At 54.3% G+C, this 21,704-nt stretch overlaps 2 protein-coding genes across 11 annotated transcripts in view; one reads left to right on the top strand and one right to left on the bottom strand.

Annotated features, from left to right (window-relative positions):
• The first annotated feature begins 306 nt into the window (after positions 1-306).
• Positions 307-9,217, top strand: TIMM22 (translocase of inner mitochondrial membrane 22). The gene is made up of 4 exons (XM_033185215.1): positions 307-1,231; positions 4,002-4,198; positions 5,071-5,143; positions 6,597-9,217. The coding sequence occupies exons 1-4, from the start codon at positions 994-996 to the stop codon at positions 6,671-6,673; spliced, it is 585 nt and encodes a 194-aa protein (XP_033041106.1). The 5' UTR covers positions 307-993; the 3' UTR covers positions 6,674-9,217.
• ABR (ABR activator of RhoGEF and GTPase) overlaps positions 9,090-21,704 on the bottom strand; it is a 235,711-nt gene continuing 223,096 nt past the window's right edge. For 8 of the 10 annotated variants that reach the window (XM_033185204.1, XM_033185201.1, XM_033185206.1 and 5 more), the window contains 7 exons: positions 18,668-18,727; positions 18,257-18,366; positions 17,475-17,614; positions 16,369-16,503; positions 15,319-15,424; positions 12,659-12,806; positions 11,749-11,936 (listed from right to left, as the gene is read on the bottom strand). In XM_033185204.1, the coding sequence (XP_033041095.1) occupies positions 11,847-11,936; positions 12,659-12,806; positions 15,319-15,424; positions 16,369-16,503; positions 17,475-17,614; positions 18,257-18,366; positions 18,668-18,727 (789 nt within the window). In that variant the 3' untranslated portion in view covers positions 11,749-11,846. Of the gene's footprint in view, positions 11,937-12,582; positions 12,807-15,318; positions 15,425-16,368; positions 16,504-17,474; positions 17,615-18,256; positions 18,367-18,667; positions 18,728-21,704 lie in introns of all 10 variants that reach the window. The other 2 variants (XM_033185198.1, XM_033185197.1) reach the window with 2 other exon arrangements.

Here is a 21,704-nt window from a genome sequence, read left to right as displayed (position 1 = left end):
TGTTAGGATTTTTTTTTTTTTTTTTTTAGACAGAGTCTTGCTCTTGTCGCCCAGGCTGGAGCGCAATGGCGCAATCTTGGCTCACTGCAACCTCCACCTCCCGGGTTAAGCGATTCTCCTGTCTCAGCCTCCCAAGTAACGGAGATTACAGGCGCCTGCCACCATCTGGCTAATTTTTGTATTTTTAGTAGAGACGGGGTCTCCTGCCTCAGCCTCTCAAATAGCTGGGAATACAGGCGTGCACCACCATGCCCAGCTAATTTTTTTTTTTTTTTTGTAGTTTTAGTAGAGACGGGGTTTCACCATGTTGGTCAGGCTGGTCTCGAACTCCTGACCTCATGATCCACCGGTCTCGGCTCCCAAAGTGCTGGAAGACAGGCGTGAGCCCCTGCGCCCAGTCCGCGCATTTCCAGCACACGTTCACGCGTGTCTACAAAGCGTCCACCCCTCACCGCACCTTCCGGGACCACAGGATTTAACGCCTCCTCGCCGGATGACAGCAGGAGGCGGAAAGGGGCAGCGAGAATGCTCGCGCGCCCCCTCCCGGCGATCCGGAGCACGGCAGCCCCGGAGCGCGCGGCCGCTCCTCGCTCCCCTCAGGAGCGCGCAGGAGCCCCCCGCGGGGCCGAGACGCGCGAGCACGCGCAACGCTTCCTGGGAAATGTAGTTGGATGTCGGATTGGAACTACAAATCTCTGTACTCACCGCGCTGCAGCCCCGACCATGAGGGCGCTTTCTGGTGAATCTAAATCTCGTTTGTCTGTGACATGGGGAAAGCTGTTCAAGCCCAATTCCATTTTCACAAGAGGCTTTCTTTTTGGAAACACGAAAGCGCTCCCGCTGATGTGCGCACGACGTCTCTTGCGGCCGCGGCTTCCTCTTGCTGCGAATCTGCTGTTGCAGCACGGTGGCTAGTCTCAGGGCCCGCAGCGTGACGCTTGTCGAATCTGCTGCGGGGAGAAGGACGCGAGGGTTGCTTGGGCAGCGACTGTCATGGCGGCGGCCGCCCCCAATGCCGGGGGTTCGGCCCCGGAGGCAGCCGGTTCCGCCGAAGCTCCGCTGCAGTACAGCCTTCTCCTGCAGTACCTGGTGGGTGACAAGCGTCAGCCCCGGCTCCTGGAGCCTGGGAGCCTGGGCGGGATCCCAAGTCCAGCCAAGAGTGAGGAGCAGAAGATGATCGAGAAGGTGATGGAAAGCTGTGCCTTCAAGGCTGCGCTGGCCTGCGTGGGAGGTGAGGCCGGGCGAGTGGGATCCTTGGGAGGCTGAGGGCCTGGACGGCAGTGGGGATCTCTGCAGAGAAGACCACGCGCCTGGGAGGCGAGGGACTGCGGGCCTTGTCCTTGACCAGACCCCCACCCCGTTCCGTGAACCCGGGCATCACCTCTCCTGCCCCCTCAGGCCAGCTTTCTTGATGAAAATTGCATCTGAGGATCGGTGCTGTGGTTGGGCCCTAAAAGTTATTACATGACATCCTGGCTAACACGGTGAAACCCTGTTTCTACTAAAAATATAAAAAATTAGCCGGGCATGGTGATGGGCGCCTGTAGTCCCAGCTATTCTGGAGGCTGAGGCAGGAGAATCGCTTGAATCCAGGAGGCAGAGGTTGCAGTGAGCCGAGATCGCGCCATTGCACTCCAGCTTCGGCGACAGAGCGAGACTCCATCTCGAAAAGAAAAAAGTTATTACATGGGTGACTTCATTCATCCGTTCATTCCCTTGAATTCGCTCATTCTCTTAAATCCTTCAACAAATCGTTCCTAAGCAACTATAACGTGCCAGGAGAGAGACAAGAGCCTGGTCTTCACGGGGCCCGTATTATAGTATGTGGAGAAGAATGTCGAGCAGGAACCTGCACAGGAATGATGCAGACATATGGAAATGCACATGCAAACGGCGCTAGGGCAGCGGTTGCTTGAGGTTTGAAAAACTGAAAGACCACTGTGACTAGACAGCAGCGAGCAAGGAGAGACGAAGTCTGCACTTGTCCTTCTATGTTTCCCTTAAGCTTTTTGGAGATTTGAGAATGTACAGTATCCCTTCTGTGTGCAGGGTAAATAGGTTGGCTACATTTGCAGATGAGTTTAAGTCTCATTGAGAATGAAAGACATTTAAGAAATGAATATAGTGAGAATGTTAATGAAAACAAGTGAAGTAGGAAGAAGAAAGGTCTTTTTTTTTCGTTGAGGAAGACCATAGGTGAGATTGGAGCTGCGTCTTGAAGGATTGAGAAAATATAGGTAGGCGGAGTGCGTGCGGTGGCTCACTCCTGTATAATCCCAGCTCTTTGGGAGGCTGAGGCGGGTGGATCGCTTGATCCCAGGAGTTCGAGACCAGCCTGGCCAATATAGCGAAACCCCATCTCTATGAAAAATACAAAAATTAGCTGGTATGCACCTGAGAGCCCAGCTACTCGGGAGCCTGAGGCAGGAGGATCTCTTGAGCCCAGATGGTTGAAGCTGCAGTGAGCTGTGATCGAGTTACTGCACTCCAGCCTGGGTGACAGAGCAAGATCCTGTCTCAAAAAAAAAAAAAAAAAAAAGAAAGGACCGGGCAGAGTTGCTCATGCCTGTAATCCCAACACTTTGGGAGGCCAAGGCAGGCCGATCATGAGGTCAAGAGGTCAAGACCATCCTAGCCAACATGGTGAAACCCCATCTCTACTAAAAATACAAAAATTAGCTGAGCATGGTGGTGTGTGCCTTTAATCCCAGCTACTCGGGAGGCTGAGGCAGGAGAATGGCTGGAACCCAGGAGGTGGAGGTTGCAGTGAGCCGAGATTGTGCCATTGCACTCCAGCCTGGCAACAGAGTGAGACTCCATCTCAAAAAAAAAAAAAAGAAAGAAAGAAAATACACTTAGGCAAAGAAGAAATGTTATTTCAAGTTTGGGGTTGAGTCCGGGGGAGATTTGGGCTTTTTGCTTACAGGCATTAGGGCAGTAGTTGATGTTTTTTACAAAGAGTAACAAGTGGCAATGAACATGGTGAATTAGGATAGAGTATGGTGAAGGAAAGAAAAATCTGTGGATGAGAAGGCCAGAGAGGAAGTTTGTGAGACTAAAGCTTCATGAGGGCATTGACTGGGTGTTTGCTCCTCACTCTGCCTGACCCTAATACATCACTGATAGAGTTGTCGAAAGGATGAACGGGGTCTTTATAGTGCTCCACAGTTGAAGTGATGAAGGCCTCGGACTGGGGTGGTAATTGCGGACATAGGCAGGGATGGACTTGACTTGAAAAAGTAGGATGAAAGATTTTGCCGTGTTTCATGACTGACTGGTTATAGGAGGAAGCAAAGAAGCCGTCAGAGGTGCTCCTAGTGTTTGGAGATGGCATGACTGGAAGGAAGGAGCTGTAGGCAGGAAAGTCTGGAGGGGAGGTGCCCATGATTGTATTGAACTCATATTGACCATGAAGTCATGAGAGGGCATCCACATGGACATGTCCAGCAGGCTCAGGAAGGTCAGATGTGGACAACAGTGTGGGATTTGCCATTAGGTAGCTGTGTGGCCCTGGGAGAAGTTGCTTAACCTCTCTGAGCCTCACTTTATCTATAGAAAGGAGAGGCTAATAGCATCTGTCTCACTGGATTATTGTGAAGAATGAATGAGGCTGTGGCATATCTGGCATGTGGTGCTCAGTGAAGCATTACTGTGAATGTCACAGTGGCCAAAAGAGTGATTTGCAAAGTTGATAGCTGAACTTGAGGGTGACTAGTTTACATATGAGAGAGTGTAGAGACAATAAGAGAGTTAAAGATGGAATCTTGAGAAATGTTAGGGAATGGAAGAAGAAATCCTAGAGGAGACAGAGAAGATGATGTCAGTCAGACAGACCCTGGATTGTGCAAAACTCTCCACTAGGCAAGTGGAGAGTTTGAGTGGCAAGAGGGGGGTGTCCTTTGCACCGGTGGTCATCCAAAAGTATGGCCCTTCCAGGATGATCCCAATACAGTAATCCAGAAAACATGCAAAGACGCTTTCATTCCTGTGTTTGCTTCTAGGATTTGTCTTAGGAGGTGCATTTGGGGTGTTTACCGCTGGCATCGATACGAACGTGGGCTTTGACCCGAAAGATCCTTACCGTACACCGACTGCGAAAGAAGTTCTGAAAGACATGGGGCAGAGAGGAATGTCCTATGCCAAAAATTTTGCCATTGTGGGAGCCATGTTTTCTTGTACTGAATGTGTGGTAGAATCTGTAAGTGTCTCTGCCTTCTGAGAAATCCTTGCTGGGGCCGCCATTTCATGACTTTTAAAGAGAAATTGCTCTTGAAAAGTTATTTGAAAGTTGTTACTAGAAAGCAGATCGGAAGCATCAGATACGTTCTAGGTTGTACTTCCATAAAATAGTCCCTATTACAGACTTTCTGTGTGTTTACAGTACGGGCTTGCATTATTTTTTACTTTTTGTAGGCCAGAAGGTAGCTAATGATTTTTTTTTTTTTTTTTTTTGAGACGGAGTCTCGCTCTATCACCCAGGCTGGAGTGCAGTGGCCAGATCTCAGCTCACTGCAAGCTCCGCCTCCCGGGTTCACGCCATTCTCCTGCCTCAGCCTCCCGAGTAGCTGGGACTACAGGCGCCGCCGCCTCACCCGGCTAGTTTTTTGTATTTTTTAGTAGAGACGGGGTTTCACCGTGTTAGCCAGGATGGTCTCGATCTCCTGACCTCGTGATCCGCCCGTCTCGGCCTCCCAAAGTGCTGGGATTACAGGCTTGAGCCACCGCGCCCGGCCGGTAGCTAATGATTTTAAACATGAGACTTACTGGAGAGCCCCTTGAAGAAATTTTGATTACATTTCAAATGCTGGACTTGGTTTCAGCACTCCGGTGCCACCTGCAGGAAGCATCTATGAACACATACTGTATATATACACATATTATGTGTATATATATACATATACATATATACACACACACATACGCTGTATACTTATGAACTGTATCTTTGAGAAAGATTAGGTTTCCTTTGGGTAGGGACTGGATGAGCTAACTAGCAACCCTGTGTATTCTTCCTTAATGGTCCCCCTTGGCTGGTTTCTTTGGCTCTAACATGTACTTCTCCGCCCACAGTACCGGGGAAAATCGGATTGGAAGAACAGTGTCATTAGTGGCTGCATCACTGGAGGAGCCATTGGTTTCAGAGGTTAGTAAACGGCTCTCGAATGCTTTTCCTTTGTGGCCTTGGACAACGTGCTGAGCTTGTCATTTCCAAACACACGAGTGTTCCAGGGACACTTGATCTTCTTCCCCTCTAACAAATAAATCATGTTTGTTTCTGTCTTAACTCGGGGTTTGGAAACTCGCTAGGATCTAGATTAGGGTTTCTCATCGTTGGCACTATTGACATTTTCGACCAGATGAGTCTTTGCTGGGATTGAGTCTGTTTTGTGCATTCTGAGATGTTAAGGAGTACCGCCGGCCTCTACCCACGAGATGCAAGCAGCACCCCCATCAGTTGTAACAACTTTTTTTTTTTAAAGAGACCGAATCTCACTCTGTCGCCCAGGCTGGAGTGCAGTGGCATGATGTTGGCTCACTGCAACCTCCACCTCCTGGGTTCAGGTGATTCCCCTACCCCAGCCTTCCAGGCAGCTGGGATTACAGGCGCCCACCACCACGCTCGGCTATTTTTTTTTTTTTTTTTTTTTGTATTTTTTTAGTAGAGACCGGATTTCACCTGGTCTCAAACTCCTGCCCTCGTAATCTGCCTGCCTCAGCCTCCCAAAGTGCTGGGATTACAGGCGTGAGCCACCACCTGTGGCCAACATTTTTCTCAATAATTCTAGACAATTGTCTGTTTTAATTCTAGATAGAAATTATAACAGTAATATCTTTCTGCCCTCGGGGATTGATTTTTACCCATTGAATGCTAAGTACAGATATTCTAGAAATATTAGATTATCAGCTGTAAAAAAAAAAAAAAGACAAAAAACAATTTGCTGCCACTTCTCCCTGTTGGCATGTCCATTCAAAGTATGGGGGAGGGCCTTGGTGACATGACTTTCCTAGAAGCATCAGTGTTTTATCACTGGGCCACTTTCCATCTGTCATGCCCTGACTTTCCCAGAGCAAAAAGCTGGTTTTCTCATCTTCTGAGAGACAGGATGATGTGCTGTCATGAAACTGGTTTTGCTCCTCAGGCACCATGAATGACTGACAAAGTAACTTCTCTGCCGGCCGTCCCATTGCTCAGCGATGCCAGGGCCTCTCTGAGAAGCTCTGCCTTCTCAAGGACTGCTTTGATCACCTTCCCAGGAATTTATTCCATCAACAACTCAGGGTCAAGGCCATATGCTTTCCTTTGATTCCAAGGGCTGCTTCTCGTAACCAGTTTCCTGCCTGCGAGGGGCTGTTTCCCTAAGACTAGAAATACCCTTTGAAGGAGAAAAGCTAAACAAATGTAGTTAGATAAAGCACACTGGATTAGATCATATACACTGCGTCACGGGTGTCTTCCGGAGCGATGAGCGCTTGAATGACTCGCAGTGCTTAAGCTTGTTTCATGGCATCTGAGGGTGTGCAGGCTTTCCGCGAGTGCCTCCTGACCCAGCAGGTGTCACTCGCCACAGGTCGTGTTCTTTCTGTTTGTTTGACAGCTGGCCTAAAGGCTGGGGCCATTGGTTGTGGAGGTTTTGCTGCTTTCTCTGCTGCGATTGATTATTACCTCCGGTGAGAGTAACTGCCTGTGGGGAAGGACGATGCCAGCTCTCCAGAGGGAGCCCGGGCTGCTCTGTGGAGGACAGTTTCTGTACCACACCAGGGCCTTGCTTCACGGCCTGAAGACATTCGTTTTCCCTTGTGTCACTGGTATTCTGAGGGAGCTGCCTGGCTTCTCTGCCTCCAGCCGTCGAGGCAGCCACACTTGGCTGCTCCTGGACTCCAGCCAACCTTCACAGAGGACGTCCTGTGCCGGATTCTCTCCGAGCAGATCTGGAGACAGGATGTCGACATATAGGAATTCAGCTCCACAAAGCTTCAGGCCTGACCACAGCTGGCCCTCTAGGTTGTTTGGTGTTATGGGCACAGAGGTGGCAGTGTCTCTACAGGCACCCAGGAGGCTGTTCTACCTTGGAATTCCATGCAACTATCCGTCTCGAATACCAGGGCAGGGCAAGGCGGACTGATGCCGTCCAACCAATTATCTCACTTGTTTTGTGTTCTGCCATCCTTGTTTTTTAAAAAATATACCCCCACCCCCCGCCACACACACCTTACAATTCAAAAGGTTGGTTTATTTCTGTTTTCAAATTCCCTAATTCTAAAAACAGTGCCAGGTGGCCCAAAGATACCATCTGAAGGGAAAGAATGGCAAAGCTCCGAGGAGGCTGGGGATGGGGAGGCTGAGGCAGGGTTGCTAGAGGACTGTGTCACCCTCACCAAGATCGTTACATCTGCCAGGGCCTGCCTCAAGAAGCCCGGCCCAGCCTCTTCCTGGGATGCACTGAAATCCCATCCATGAACTCGCTGGGCCCTCCTGTGCTGGCCGAGAGGCACACACTGGCTTCACAGCGTGACCGCTGGACCAGGCCGAGCTCGAGGTCACATGTGACGGGCCCTGCTGTGGACATCGTGGTGACTCGGTCACAGCAGCTACTGGCCAAGATCAGACGTCGCTGAGGGGCAGTTCACCACCACCCTCGTTCTCCAGTGTCAGGGAAGTGTTTTAACATGTCGTGTTTTCCACTTGACCTTGTGGTATTTTTCTTGGCCTAGTTGTGTGTCATGGGTTTAAAAAAAAAAAAAAAAAGCCGTCTACAGTTGGGCTTCAGCACTGCTGCCGCTTTACCCTGGTGCTCTGCGGGGTAGACGGCACTGGTGGAGTCAGGCCTTTGCTCTTGGGACGGGCACAGGCAGGTAGCTTGATGGGGGCCACACAATTCTGGGTACCTTCAGCCAGTGGTAACGAGTCTCCTTTTTTCCTATAATACAGTTAATTCCTCTGCCCTTTCTTTCTGCCTCCTTCCTCATCTGCCCCGTCTTCTAGCCCACACACTCTTAACCAGAGTTCAGACTCAGCGTACATGGCCTGGTGGCCCGAGTGTGTGTGTGTACATGAGTGATGTCAAACCCAGCTGGTAACACCTTCCTTGGGTCACGTTTGCCATTTCCTTGGAATATGAGCTCCTGCTCAAGGCTCATGTCCTTTTACGGTGAATTCTATCTAACGCCCCTCCCAGTCTCACAGCTAAGAGGCTGCATCACTACTAGGCCAGTTGGAGCATTCCCTAGAGCTCGGAACAGTTTCCTCTACTGTCCCTAAATACAGGACACCTGCAGGCACTCTGAAGCAAGGGCAGACACTTCTACCTGGCACCTGTCAAAGTCCTAGGAGGCCTGGGATCTTCCATCTTTCAGTCTAGCACGTGGGCGCAAATGCAAGAAATGCTGCCTGGAAAGATGAGCTCCAGGGCTGTCAGTAGCCATCGGTTCCGTAAGCCAAGCATTGTCCACGCCGCCTATTCGCTCGAGAGATGAATAGTTTCCTGTTTTAGATGGCTGGGGAGCCAGTATGAGCTCATAAACCAAACAGCAATTTTCAGAGCCATCTGTTCCTGATCTTCAGAATAAACTCAGTGTCCAGTTGCTTCGGCTGGTGGGAGCCGATATTCATGCCACTGGCTCTCCCAAAGGGAGGGTGGGCCCTCGGAGACCCAGCTTCTCTGACAAGCAGATTAGACCAAAAGGCTGCCTCAAAGATGTGCCACTTGGAAGGAAAGTGTAGAGAAGCGTTTACATCAAAGAAGATGCTTCCTCTCCAGTGGACAACTTCATGCCACTTTCAAGGCACACTAATGGCCAGGTCCCGCGTGGGACATTTGTACTGTAGCAGCACATGGCAAAGGTGAGCCAGAAGTAGCCTGGATGCTGGCTGATCCGGAAGCCTTTCTGAAGAGCAAGGAGAGGGCTCAAGCCCACCTCCCCGCAGCTCTGCCCCAGCCCCCATGGGCCACAGGGAGGCTCAAGGGGAGTGAATTAGGTAAACAGATTCCTGGAAACTTGCATCTGGATGCAGCTGGAAGAGTTAAATATTTAGATTGGTGGCTTCCCTGGACCACTGCGAACACAAACATCCACACACCAGGGCTGAGTTTTGTGCAAATGTTGGGGCTTTGCCTTTTTTATTAACATTTTCCTCTCACGTGGTTTACATCAATTTATAATAATCTACATAAGTTGAAACAGAACATAGACAAAAAAATATATCCTTACCAACTTATTAAAGTCAGATATTCATGACGGGTCCCATCCTACCTGTGTATCAGCAGAAACTGGCAGCATCAGCCATTGCCCAGCAAGGACAGGCAGACTGGGGTTCCTTAGCCTGACTCCTGCCAGGCATAGCCCACCCTGCTGGGCACAGTGACTGGAGCTTCCAGGCTGCACAGTCCCTGCTCACAGGAGAACCCTTAGCCTGACTCCTGCCAGGCACAGTGACTGCAGGTCCCGGGCTGCACAGTCCCTGGCTCCTGACTCCTGCTGGGCACAGTGACTGGAGGTCCCAGCCTGCACGATCCCTGGCTCCTGACTCCTGCCAGGTGCAGTGACTGGAGGTCCCGGGCTGCACAGTCCCTGGCTCCTGACTCCTGCTGGGCACAGTGACTGGAGGTTCCGGCCTGCACGGTCCCTGGCTCACAGGAGACCCCGCTGGGTGTTTGCTTGGTGCAGTTTAGTCCAGGTCTGGCACCTGACCCTCCCCGCTCTGGGGGTGGGATTTATAAATATGAGCCTTTGCATTTCTCAGCCTTTGCAGCCTTCCCGTAGCCTGTTCTCATATTGCCTCAGCAAGCTTGGGGCCATGGGGCTCCCTGAGGCTGAGATGCGAAGGTGCCCAGTCTGGGCCGTGACTCACTCTGCCCCTTCCTGTCCATCGCTTTGGAAGCAAGCAGGAGCCTTCTGTGCCACACACCGACACTCGCATGCCAAGCAGGGACCTCAGGAAGGGCCAGGCGCTGGGTCTTTAGACTCAAGTTCGCTGCCTGTTCCAGGGAGCACGGGCTCCTTACAGGCAGCTGATGGTCAGGACGTCCTTCCTCTTGGGCATGTCTCCTCCGTGCACAGAATATTTACTGTTCTGCCCAAGGCAACAGGAGTAAATGGGATCAAAAAGGGCTCTGCCCCTCACTGAGCAAGTGCTACAGTGTTAGGACCAGCACACCCTTCTTTAAGACTCAGCCCTGAGCACAAGAATGGGAACTGAGCTCCCCAGTCCTGAGGGCCCAGAAATGACGCTCTGCCACACAGAAGAGCCAGCAGCTTAACTGTGGCTGTAACTCAAGCCCCTGGAGCTGAGTCTGCTCTCCTAGGCTGATGGCCCGAGGCTGGCAGCCACAGCTCGTGTGGGAAACTGCGGTGGGAACACACCTCACTCCTTCCTAGTAAGTGTCCAAGTTGGGAATGGAAGCTTCGGGTCCCTCCTCCCTGGCGGGTGCCTACAGCACCAACAAGGAGGCCCCAGCAGAACACAGCCTCGAGAGGCAGCTGTCTGATTCCCCACTCTCCCCACAACTGGAGTTCCCAGCGTTTACCCAAAAGGCTGCATCCAGAAGCTGGGGTGGCACCACAATGGCTGGCCACTGCAGGCCTGTGCCTTTCCTTCCCAGGTCCTGAAGGACCCGCGGCAGTGCTTGGCTGTGGAGAGAGTGTAAAATCTCAGGCAGGAGTACCACGAGGTCCTGCGGTACCAGGGACCTGGCTGCAACCTGCCTGCCTGGACACTTGCTTCAGCCACATCAGTCACCCTCCAGGAAGCCTGGCCCCACTTGAAAAGCCCCCACAACTCGCTCCTAAGAGCTGCCCCGCCCGCGACCCGGGACACGCTGTGTGTGCGTTCCTCCCCCGTTCAGCCCGTCCCCGCCTGAGACCCGGGACACCCAGCGCTGCTTGTGCATTCCTCCCCACTTCAGCCCTTGGTGCTTCTTCAGCAGGCTGACTGCCTCCCCCATTCTCTCCTGACCCTCTGGCTATCTCCATAGCAGGTCACTTGTGAGTCTTTACACTCAAAGGAAATAGAACAGCAGGGAAGGGAACTGAAAAGCAGTAGAAGAAACAGTCAGAGATGCCTCACTGATAGGCAGGAGGCTGAACAGGTAAACCCCAGAAGTGGAGATTCCCAAACGGAAAATTCCAGAAATGGGTGCTCCAGCTCTGTGCTAAGCTGGGGACGAGTGTGAGTGTATCTCCTTGTCCAGCATTTGCACAGGCAGCAAGGCAAAGCAGGCGTGCTCCCAGAGGCGGAGGTCGAGGAGAGGCCGGCAGCGGCAACCGGGCCACCGCTGTCCCCGCCACCCGGGGCCTCTTCAGAGCTTTCAAGGTGATGGAGCGAAGACGGAGGGTGCACATGCATGCAGGCAGGCCGGGAAGGAAGAGCGGGTGGAGGAAGACAGGGGAGGCTGCCAGGAGACCGCCATCTGGGAGCAGGGCCAAGAGAGAAGCCGGCAGCAGTTACACAGCGCAAAATAAAAGGCCTTGGGCTGGACTCAGGAGGAAAGAAAGTGCTGGAGGAAATGAAAGAACAAAGCGGGCTGTCTGTGTGCCCACGCCGGGCCGGTCACTACCTTTTCTGCATGACAAGTGTACATAAAACAATTCCCGAACAGCACGCAGCATCAGACACAACTAGAGGTACAGAGGGCAGGAGGTGGGATGTGGCGCTGAGGCTGGGGCTGGGCAGCCAGCTTTGTACAAGGTGGCACAAAAGACGGACGCATTCCAGTTCTTGGAAGCTGGCTTCCCTCGAGTCTGGAGTGCTGGGTTTGGGAGTTTTCTATTGCAGTCTTTCAAGTCTGGGTTGGGCCCCGGGCTGGAGGGCTGGCTCCACCCCCTCCCCGCAGCCACCCTGCCTCGGGCTACACGTCGGTGGAGAAGTACAGTGTGTTCCGCTTGAGTTCTGCGAAGGAAATGGGGGGGTGCTGCAGGTAGTAGAGGAGGACCTGGACCTGTGGGGAGACAGGAAGGCAGAGGCTGGGCTCCCTGTCCTTGGCCGTGTGAGAAGACGTGGTCCTTGCTGGCTCCAGCCTGTGTTGCCCCTCCCACTCCCTAGACTGGCTCCAGCCACCTCCCCTTCCTGGGCAGTCCAGGTCTGTTTGCCTTTCTGCAGCCGTGGAAGGCGCTACAGGGCAGAGGGTTGAGGGGGCCTGGGGCCACTTCCCCAACCTGGCCATTGGCTTCCGCTCTGTCCTGAGGCGGCCACAGTCTGGCCCCTGCTGTGTGGGTTTTGCAGGAATCCCAGGGAGGCCTCCTGCCCTTGGAAGCAACCTCAGAGCTTCCACGTGTGGGGACAAGGACCCAGCAACTCCCCCACCCCCGGGCTTGCTTTCTGAGACCGAGGCCCTCCCAAGAACGCAGCCGGTATCTGGCACAGACGTTCTCTGGGCCCTGGTCTAGGTTCACGCATCTGTTTTGGCCTGGGAGGGGCAGAAGTATCTGCAGTCCTGCCTCCCTGGTGACACCCCATAGCCCATCAACCCAGCTTCCCACGAGGGAAGAGGCGTGGAGACTCTGAGCTGTTCTCTCTCCTCCTGAGGGGGCTTGTCTCACCCTCTGCCAGCCACGGGCCTGGGCGGTGCTGGGGGGCCGGGGTACCTGCGCTATGACGTCATGGGACCAGAGTCACCCTCCGCCAGCCACGGGCCTGGGCGGTGCTGGGGGGCCGGGGTACCTGTGCCATGACATCATGGGACCAGATGTCGGCAGCCGAGGTGACGTGTGCTTTGCTCTCCACTTCTGAGGGTCTCAGTAACGTGGGTCCAAACACGGTAGCCAGGTTGTGAAGTGACATTTTGTTGATGGGCTCCTTCTCGGCAACCCTAAAAAGGAGAAGATTTCGGGGAAGAAAGAAGCCCTTTCTCCGCAGCCACTCGGAGCTCGGGGACACTTGGCCTTCGCTGTAGGAGCTCCTGAAGGACTCCTGGACGGGGGTCACCATCGCCCTCTCCTAGGAGTGGGGACCTCCCCCGGGGAGAAGGGGACTCATCCAGGAGAGCAGGGCCCCAGCCATGTGCCAGGTTCTGTGCTACCATCTCCAGCTGCTGGGCCCCCCCGAAACTGACGGTGAACTGCCAGAGCCAGGGAGCCCACAGACGCCAACTCCAGCTCCCTTGCCTGAGAGCAAGTGCTGCTCTAAACACTTTCCCTGTAACAGCTCACACTCGAGGCAGTCCTTTGAGGTGAATACGATGATCATTATCCCCATTGTTTAGAGGAAGAAACCCAAGGCCGGGCGTGGTGGCTCAAGCCTGTAATCCCAGCACTTTGGGAGGCCGAGACGGGCGGATCACGAGGTCAGGAGATCGAGACCATCCTGGCTAACACGGTGAAACCCCGTCTCTACTAAAAAATACAAAAAAAAAAAACTAGCCGGGCGACGTGGCGGGCGCCTGTAGTCCCAGCTACTCGGAGGCTGAGGCAGGAGAATGGCGGTAAACCCGGGAGGCGGAGCTTGCAGTGAGCTGAGATCCGGCCACTGCACTCCAGCCCGGGCGACAGAGCGAGACTCCGTCTCCAAAAAAAAAAAAAAAAAAAAAAAGAAACCCAAGTAAGGAGGGGGTAAGTGACTTGCCCAAGGTCACACAGCCAGCAAGTGGGAGAGCTGGGATGTGAACGCAGGTGGCTGCCTCCAGGACCTATGCTCTTAACCGCTCTGTCACTTACTCCTGTGCTAAGGGGTCCAAAGGAAGAGTCAAGCTGGGTGAGCCAGGGGAGAAACGTAGGCAGGACCTGGAACCCAGCAGGAGTCGTTAGCTAGACCTGCGGCTCTGCCAGCTGTGCTAGGCCGGGAGTAACTCTACTTCCAGATGAGCCAGGGACTGCCCCCATGCCTTTCCGGAAGGGTCTGCCTCGTGGGACCCAGGACTGCCTCCTGTGCCTCTCCGTCTGCCTCGTGGGACCCAGGGCTGTCCTCCCTCCGGATCCCCCCCTGCTTCTCTTGCTCAACAGGCCAGATGCTCTGCGAGCTTCCCTGGGGTAACAGCAGGAGCTGCCGTCAGGGCTGGTGTCCAGGCAGGCCCAGGGTCAGCAAACACATCAGAGGGGCTCTGGTTCTCCTTCAGTCTCAGAAAATGTTTCTGGGCTGAGACCCACCCAGCCTAAGCAGCGCCTCTCAGCCCTCTCCATACCATCATTCCCACCCTCCAGGCAGGAGCTGTGGCCGCGCCTGCTTTGGAAACAGGCAAACAAACACTGCGATGCCAACGGGCAGCCATGCAGCGGGGCCAGCCCCTCACCACACGCGCGCACACGGCCCAGCCAGGGGCCCAGATGTGGGAACAGACTGTGCCCAGTTCCCAGGGTGGAAGCCGAGTGAATTTTCCCTTCCCACTCCTCCCCACAAGGCTTGCCAAACGCTTTCGGAATTGGTCAGGGCTCTAGTCCTGGCCAAACCAGAGGAAAAATGTTTCATGATGGGAAAAACAAGACACCAGCCCGGGCGCGTCCAGGTCTCCGCTGGCTCTCCCGAGCCTGGCCTGGCTGAGCTGCAGCAGGGGCCTGGCCCTGAGTTGGGGCTGAGCTCAGGGAGAACTGTTCTGCGGAGCAGTCTGAGGGGCTCCCTGGTCCTGGCGTGCAGATGGGTTAAAGGGACGCCCAGAGACCACCTCCCCACACAAGCCTGAGGACCTCTTCAGGGCCACTTTCAGTTCTGAACTTTGCTATGGGTACAACCAACTTGAGCCACTCTTGGTTGGACCTGTCTAGAAAGGGTGGTGGGAGGGCAAGAAGGGTCTGAATTTAGGATCTCGATGTTGAGGGCTCTAAGGGCTCTAACCCAAGCAAGTCTTTGCCTGGTGTGGGGACTCAGTTTCCCTATGTCAAGTGAGGTGTGGGCCAAGACCAGCGCATTTCACCTGTTTTGACTGTGGCCCACAATACAGCCCGTTGTAACAGTCCACACGCCTCCAGGTAACGCAACAGCAGCACCTGCACTCAAGGCTTGCAGTGTATCCTACTACTCTCCGTTCCCCACTTCATTTGGAAAAGGCTACACTGGTTAAACGAACCACCAGTAGGTCAGGACTCACTGATTATAAAACCTGCCCACAGTCCTAATACTGTCTGTTCTCCATTCACTTACAGAAGGATGAATGGAGTCAGTGAACCAATGGTAGGTCAGGACCCACTGATTATAAAACCTGCCTGTAGTCCTGAGCATTCTGTGGTCAATATTTGAGGTTACTACTCGTTACGGGACCCAAATATTTCTCAGCACAGAAAAACGTGAGTGCAAGAACTTGGAAAGCAAACTCTCCCCTCACAGACAGCCCATCAGAGGCCAGCGCCCACGAGGAGGGACTGAGGAGGCGGGGTCGGGGCCCTCCCTGTTACCTTTTCAAGTGTTCCAGCAGGAAGAGGAAGGTGATGAGGTTGGGGTCGGGCAGGGAGCGGAGCAGGTGCATCATGCAGTTTTCCTTGGCAGCAGGGTCTGACAGGGCTGTGGGAGAGAAGGGCCAGTGTGGCGTTCAGCTCCAGGGGCTCCCCACCAGAGTCCCTGTGGTCATGAGGCTGTGGGCCCCTGCAGGAGACCCCAGGCTTCTAGGCGTTTGGGGAGCAGATCCCACAGGGGAGGGCCTCGTGTCTGGGTGGGCTATTAGCAGCTGCTTCCTCCGGGAGGCCTCACCATGACTGGTAACTCAGCCAGGAGGCCGGCTGGTGGGAGCAGACCCCCTTCCTGCAGCCGACTGCATGGGCCTGGGCTCTGGGGCATCCCGGGTCTCCTAATAGGACACCCCCTGGTCTGTGTGGCTAAAGATGAAGCCAGCAGGGACATATCCTGCCAGTGGTGGATTCTCTTTCTCAGCCCTCTCTGCTGCTGGTGTGTGGGTGTGAGCAACCTTCCGCTGGGGGGCTGAAGCTCTGGTCTGCCCCAGGAGAAGAAAAGATTGAAGGGATGCCCTTGGGGCTGGGTTTGGCCCAGGTGGGTGGAGGCAGAAGGCCTGCTGGCCGGGGCCCTCAGCAGAGGTGACGGGACCGTGTGTGGTCTCGCTGGAAGGCTCAGCACAAGCAGTCTCAAGTACCCTCTGGCTTGAACCAGCCTCCTCCTTGGCTCTGGGATGCCAGCTTCTGGCCACTCGCCTCAGGGCAGTCTTCCCTGGATGCTCGAGCTTGCAAGCAAGAGGCCAATGTCCAAATAGGAAGCAGAGGGGGCTGCCCGTGGGGACATCAGGGGCAAGAGGCAGGCCAGAAAGGGCCCCGTGTCTGCACCAGGTCCCAGCAGCCGCACCTCACCCTCGGGCCCCTCCGCCACAGGCCCCAGTGCACTGGAAAGGTCAGCCAGCAAAGGAAGCCACAGACGTGTCTCCTGCTGATTACTTCTCTGGGCAGGGAGTCCCAGCTCAGCCCAGCCCAGCCCAGCCCTAGGAGCCCTCAGGGCCTCACCGATGCCCTCCATGAAGGCTGGGTAGAGTCGGTCCGTGAGGAGGGGCTCGGGCAGTTCCCGGAAGTAGAGCTTGAGCGTGCCGGCGATGGCATTGATGTCCATGTCGCTCAGCATCAGCAGGATGTCCTTGTTATCTGCAGGAGTGGGGCCAAGGTCAGGCAGCCTTAGCTGGGCCGGCGGCCCTGTTCCATGCCCCCACCCATCCTGAGAGCCCCCATCCACACCATCTCTGGTTCTGGTCTCCCCCGGAAAGGCAGGACGTAGAGAGTGCCCACAGGTATCTGTGGGTTGGGGTCGGGGGAACAGGGAGACAGCCTGGGGCCATCTGCTGTGGCTGCTCGGGAGAGGATGTCTGGGGAGTGAAATTCATCACCCAGAGTTCAGAGCCACATTCATACCGGGTGGCCTGTACCTGCCTTCCAACTGGAACCTCCCCATCGCTAAGCCCCTCTCTGGAAGGCACTGCACACTTTTCACACGTAAAAGCACGTTCCCACAAAGCCTCCGTTTCTAGGCTGCACAGAGGAGCCAAGGCCAGCAAGTTCCCAGGCCCCACCCCGTCCTCCACTCCAGGCTCCCTACAGATTCGTCCTGCCTGGTCAGTGCAGGTTTCTTGACAATTGGGTATGTGGTTGCTGCAGCATGAGCCAGCAGGAGTAGGAAGGAGAAACTAGAAAGGTCAGGCCTCACCATAGTGGACTATGCAGAGGCAGTGCTGCCCCGGAGGGGACTTGGGGCCCTGGAGACAGCAGGTGCAGGCTCAAAGCTCTTTCCCTGCGATTCACTAGGCACCCAGGAAGTAGCAAGAAAGCCAGCCACGCAGACTCTGGAGTGAGATCTGAGTTTAAGTCCAGAACCAAAACCTACAAGTTGGGTCATCCTGGGCAAGCAAGTTGGCCCTTGTGAGTTTCTGCAGTTCCTTACCCGCAGCCACGGACAAGAGATTCGCGGGGAGGGGATTACGTGAGAAAACGCAGAAAAAGCACTTGCCACAGGGACTCTGAAGCAGACCAAGGCTCCTCTCCAGGAAGACTCCTGGTTCTCCCGAGCTCTCCTGTCCATCCCACCAGCCTGTGCCCACCCCGGCTGGGCCTTCCAGACTCACTGGCATCGAAGACGGCCTTGAGCGCCTGGATGTCCGTGGCCACGCCTGATATCCGGTAGATGCCAACCTCCTCGATGCCCCTCTTCTCCACCTCCTCCACGCACTGCCGGACGATGTAGGGCACCTTGGAGCGTTCCCGCCTGGGGTGGGGCGTGAGGATGGGTGGAGGGCGGCCGCCATGACACCTCTCCCGTAGCAACTCCCACCCAGCACACCCGCCCCCCGGAGAGCTTTCTAGCATTTGGAATGGAGAACAGGGGCGGGGGATGGGGAGGGCAAGAAAAGAGCAGAGAAAGAGGCCACCGCACCCCACCCTGCCCACCCTGGCCCGCCTGCGGAGGGGCAGCGAAGGACATGGCCAGGAGAAGGCTGGGGAACTTGGGAAGGTAAGGCCGAGACTCTAGGGAAAGAATACCCCCCAGATTCAGACGCTTGTAGGAGGCCCGGCAGGCAGCCCACGCGAGGAGGTGGGTCAGGCCTGAGACAAGGGGCTGGGGTGGCGATGAACTGGGGGATGCGTGCCCTTTCCGGAGGGGCAGCCAGTCCCTGCTGGTGCCGAGCCCAAGAGTGGGCCCCCGGCTGACAGAGCTTCCCGCTTCTTACGAGGAGCAGACGATCTGGGATCTCACAAGACACCTTCCAGCGTTTCAGTGCCGGCTCACGTGCTTCTAAAGCGACTGATTAGGTGCCAGGATGGGCCTAGGCAGGGAGGGCCGGGGGCCCAGGTTGGCGGGGACCAGGGGCACCGATGCCAAGACTGGGAGACCGGAGGCAGCACCTACTTGGTCACCACGCTGATCTTCACGCCGAAGACACCGGTCTGCTTTTTGGACGGGGTCCTCTTCAGGCTCATATCTCGGCTGGTGAATTTCATGGAAAATTCCACTTTGATCTGGTTGGGGGGTGAGGCAGGTACAAGTTCCCCAGGGCGTGAGTGCCCAAGGATGCCCCCAAAACACAGGGGCCCCCTCCCCAAGACTGCACACGAGGGCTGGCTCACACCCAGGGCTCCCTCAACACCTGCAGGACAGCAGCGGGCAGGGTGTGGGCAGGAGGGGAGAGGGGGCTGGGCTGCGGGGAGGTCCAGGCGGCACAGCAGCCCCAGGAGCAGCCAGAGGGCCGGGCTGCCCACCCGCTGCACAGATGTTCCAGCTCCCGGCTCACCCCGTGGATCGTTCCCATCCCCGGCTCACCCCGTTCATCTCAATCACGTCCGTGTGCCAGTTCTTGGTCTCCACAGTTTGTGGGTCCAGCTGCAGAGAGAGAATGTGGATGAGAGAGGTGCCCGCTCGGAGGCCAAGCCAGAGCTCTCCCCGTGGGTCAGCACTGCTCAGAGCCAGCGACACAGTCAGGAAGGCGAAGTGAGCAGCTGGGATAAACTGATGTCTAGCCGGAAATCAACCCTTCGGGGGGCCCCAGCCCCCAGGCCCCTGTGGCCGCCGTGAGGGATGCGGGGCACACCCTGTTAGGCACTCCTGCCCGTGACACCTTATCCACTCGTGACTGCCAGCCCGGGATATGCGTATTATTACCCCATTTCACAGATATAGAAACTGAGGTGCACAAAAGGATTAGGAGGTGCTGGAGCCCATCAGGAGGGAACCAGCCTATCCAAGAGTCAGGAGCCCATGCTCAGGAGGCTGCCCGGGTTTGAATCCCGGCGAGTTTTAAACTCACTAGGCCTCAGTTTTTCCATCTGCACACAGGAGCCAGCAACAGAACCTGCCTCCCTGGGATTGCTGTGAAGATTCAGGGAGACAACTTGGGTCGAAGCCGTCAGCTCCCAAATAAGCAAATCCTCCACAGGGAGGTCCCCAGGCTTGGGCTGGAGCCCAGGGAGGTGCAGACCCTCCCTGGGTCAGGGGAGGTCACAGGCAACCCTCACACAGGACTGTTCCACGTTCTGTTTCTGTAACTCGGGGGCCTTCGAGCCTGTCTGCCTGTGCACCTGTGAACTAATTCTGAGCAAATATGCACCCTGGCACATTCTTAAGTCAACATCTGCACGTTTCCAAGTTTAAATAGTTGCAAAGAGTATGATTTCCAGAATCATGTCAATATTGCCATCCTAAAATAAAAGTGTTACATCGTTCCTTCCCATGGATTCAGTGGGATCTAAATACCCCAGCGACATGATACCTGCACTCATCCATTTAAAAACTACCCGAGGCCGGGCGCGGTGGCTCACGCCTGTCATCCCAGCACTTTGGGAGGCCAGGGCGGGCGGATCACGAGGTCGGGAGATCGAGACCATCCTGGCTAACACGGTGAAACCCCATCTATACTAAAAATACAAAAAATTAGCCGGCGTGGTGGAGGGGGCCTGTAATCTCAGCTTCTCGGGAAGCTGAGGCAGGAGAATGGCGTGAACCCAGGAGGCGGAGCTTGTAGTGAGCGGAGATCGCGCCACCGCACTCCAGCCTGGGCAACACAGCGACTCTGTCTCAAAAAAAAAAAAAAAACTCCTGGATCTTCTCTCCTTGAATTTGTTTCTATTCCATTTCTCCTAAAGAATGTTGTCCTAGTTTATATTTTTATATTTTCAAATCCTTTACTCACCGTTATATTTTCCTTCCACAAAAAAATCTGTATACATTGAAAACAAAAATTTCCAGAGATCACAAGATTCCAAATATTCAAAATATATTCAGGATTAGTTAGTACCATGATTGGCAGTAGACAATCAAAAAGACAGCCAGGCACGCTGGCTCACGCCTGTAATCCCAGCATTTTGGGAGGCTGAGGTGGGTGGATCACCTGAGCTCAGGAATTCAACACCAGTCTGGCCAACATGGCAAAACCCTGTCTGTACTAAAAGTACAATAATTAGCCGGGTGTGGTGGCAGGCAGTGTAGTCCAACTTGGGAGGCTGAGATGGGAGAATCGCTTGAACCCGGGAGGTGGAGGTTGCAGTGAGCCAAGATTGAACCACTGCACTCCAGCCTGGGCGGCAGAGTGAGACCGTCTCAAAAAAAAAAAAAACAATAAAATAAACCTACACATTATACATTTTATTTATTTTTTTGAGACAGAATTTCGCTCTTGTTGCCCAGGCTGAAGTGCAATGGCATGATCTCGGCTCACGGCAACCTCCACCTCCCGGGTTCAAGCGATTCTCCTGCCTCAGCCTCCCGAGTAGCTGGAATTACAGGCGCCCGCCACCACGCCTGGCTAATTTTTTTGTCTTTTTAGCAGAGACAGGGTTTCTCCATGTTGGTCAGGATGATCTCCAACTCCTGACCTCAGGTGATTCACCTGCCTCAGCCTCCCAAAGTGCTGGGATTACAGGCGTGAACCACCGCGCCTGGCCTCATTATACATTTTCATAAATATTAAGTAGCAAAGTAACTTTTTGGTGGAATTCTCTCTCAATGAGATGGGCGGAACATTTTTTGGTTTAGCTCACGTATCTATATATTATTTTTTGCTAGAGTGAAATGAGGTTCAGCATCAATTCTGTTCATGTTTCTGGTTTTGTTGTAAAACACGCAGGTGCAGTGGCTTCCAGCTACAGGATCGCTTGAGCCCAGGAGTTCGAGACCAACCCAGGCAAGGTAGGACCACGTCTCTAAAAGGAGCAAAAAAGATGTGAACAATGAAACATTTTGTTCACATAAAGAAGTAGATGAGGTCAAAAAGAGTCTTATTACAGCCGTGTTACACCATTCTTTTTTTTTTTTTTTGAGACGGAGTCTTTCTTGCTCTGTCACCCAGGCTGGAGTGCAGTGGCCGGATCTCAGCTCACTGCAAGGTCCGCCTCCCGGGTTCACACCATTCTCCTGCCTCAGCCTCCCGAGTAGCTGGGACTACAGGCGCCCACCACCATGCCCGGCTAGTTTTTTTGTTTTTTTTTTTAGTAGAGACGGGGTTTCACCGTGTTAGCCAGGATGGTCTCGATCTCCTGACCTCGTGATCCGCCCGTCTCGGCCTCCCAAAGTGCTGGGATTACAGGCTTGAGCCACCGCACCCGGCCTACACCATTCTTTAACCTCTTTCCATGCTATCCACCTTAAATCGCATATATATCTATTACTGAAAATTACTTGAAATGATCTCCCAGTTGAAAATTAAGTCCTCCATCAGTTTTGTGGAAGGCAAAGAACTGGATACCACCTGACTTTTGAAAAGTTGTAAGCAGCCACTAGAGTCTTTTACTTTCTGAGCACCAACCCCAACATTTTTTTTTCTTTTTTCTTTTCTTTTTTTTTGAGAGAGTCTTGCTCTGTCTCC

Source organism: Trachypithecus francoisi, unplaced genomic scaffold, assembly GCF_009764315.1.
Source record: "Trachypithecus francoisi isolate TF-2019V2 unplaced genomic scaffold, Tfra_2.0 Lachesis_group20, whole genome shotgun sequence".
Lineage (NCBI taxonomy): Eukaryota > Metazoa > Chordata > Mammalia > Primates > Cercopithecidae > Trachypithecus > Trachypithecus francoisi.
Note: the sequence above shows the minus strand (reverse complement) of the source record. Positions and strands in the feature narration are given on the sequence as shown.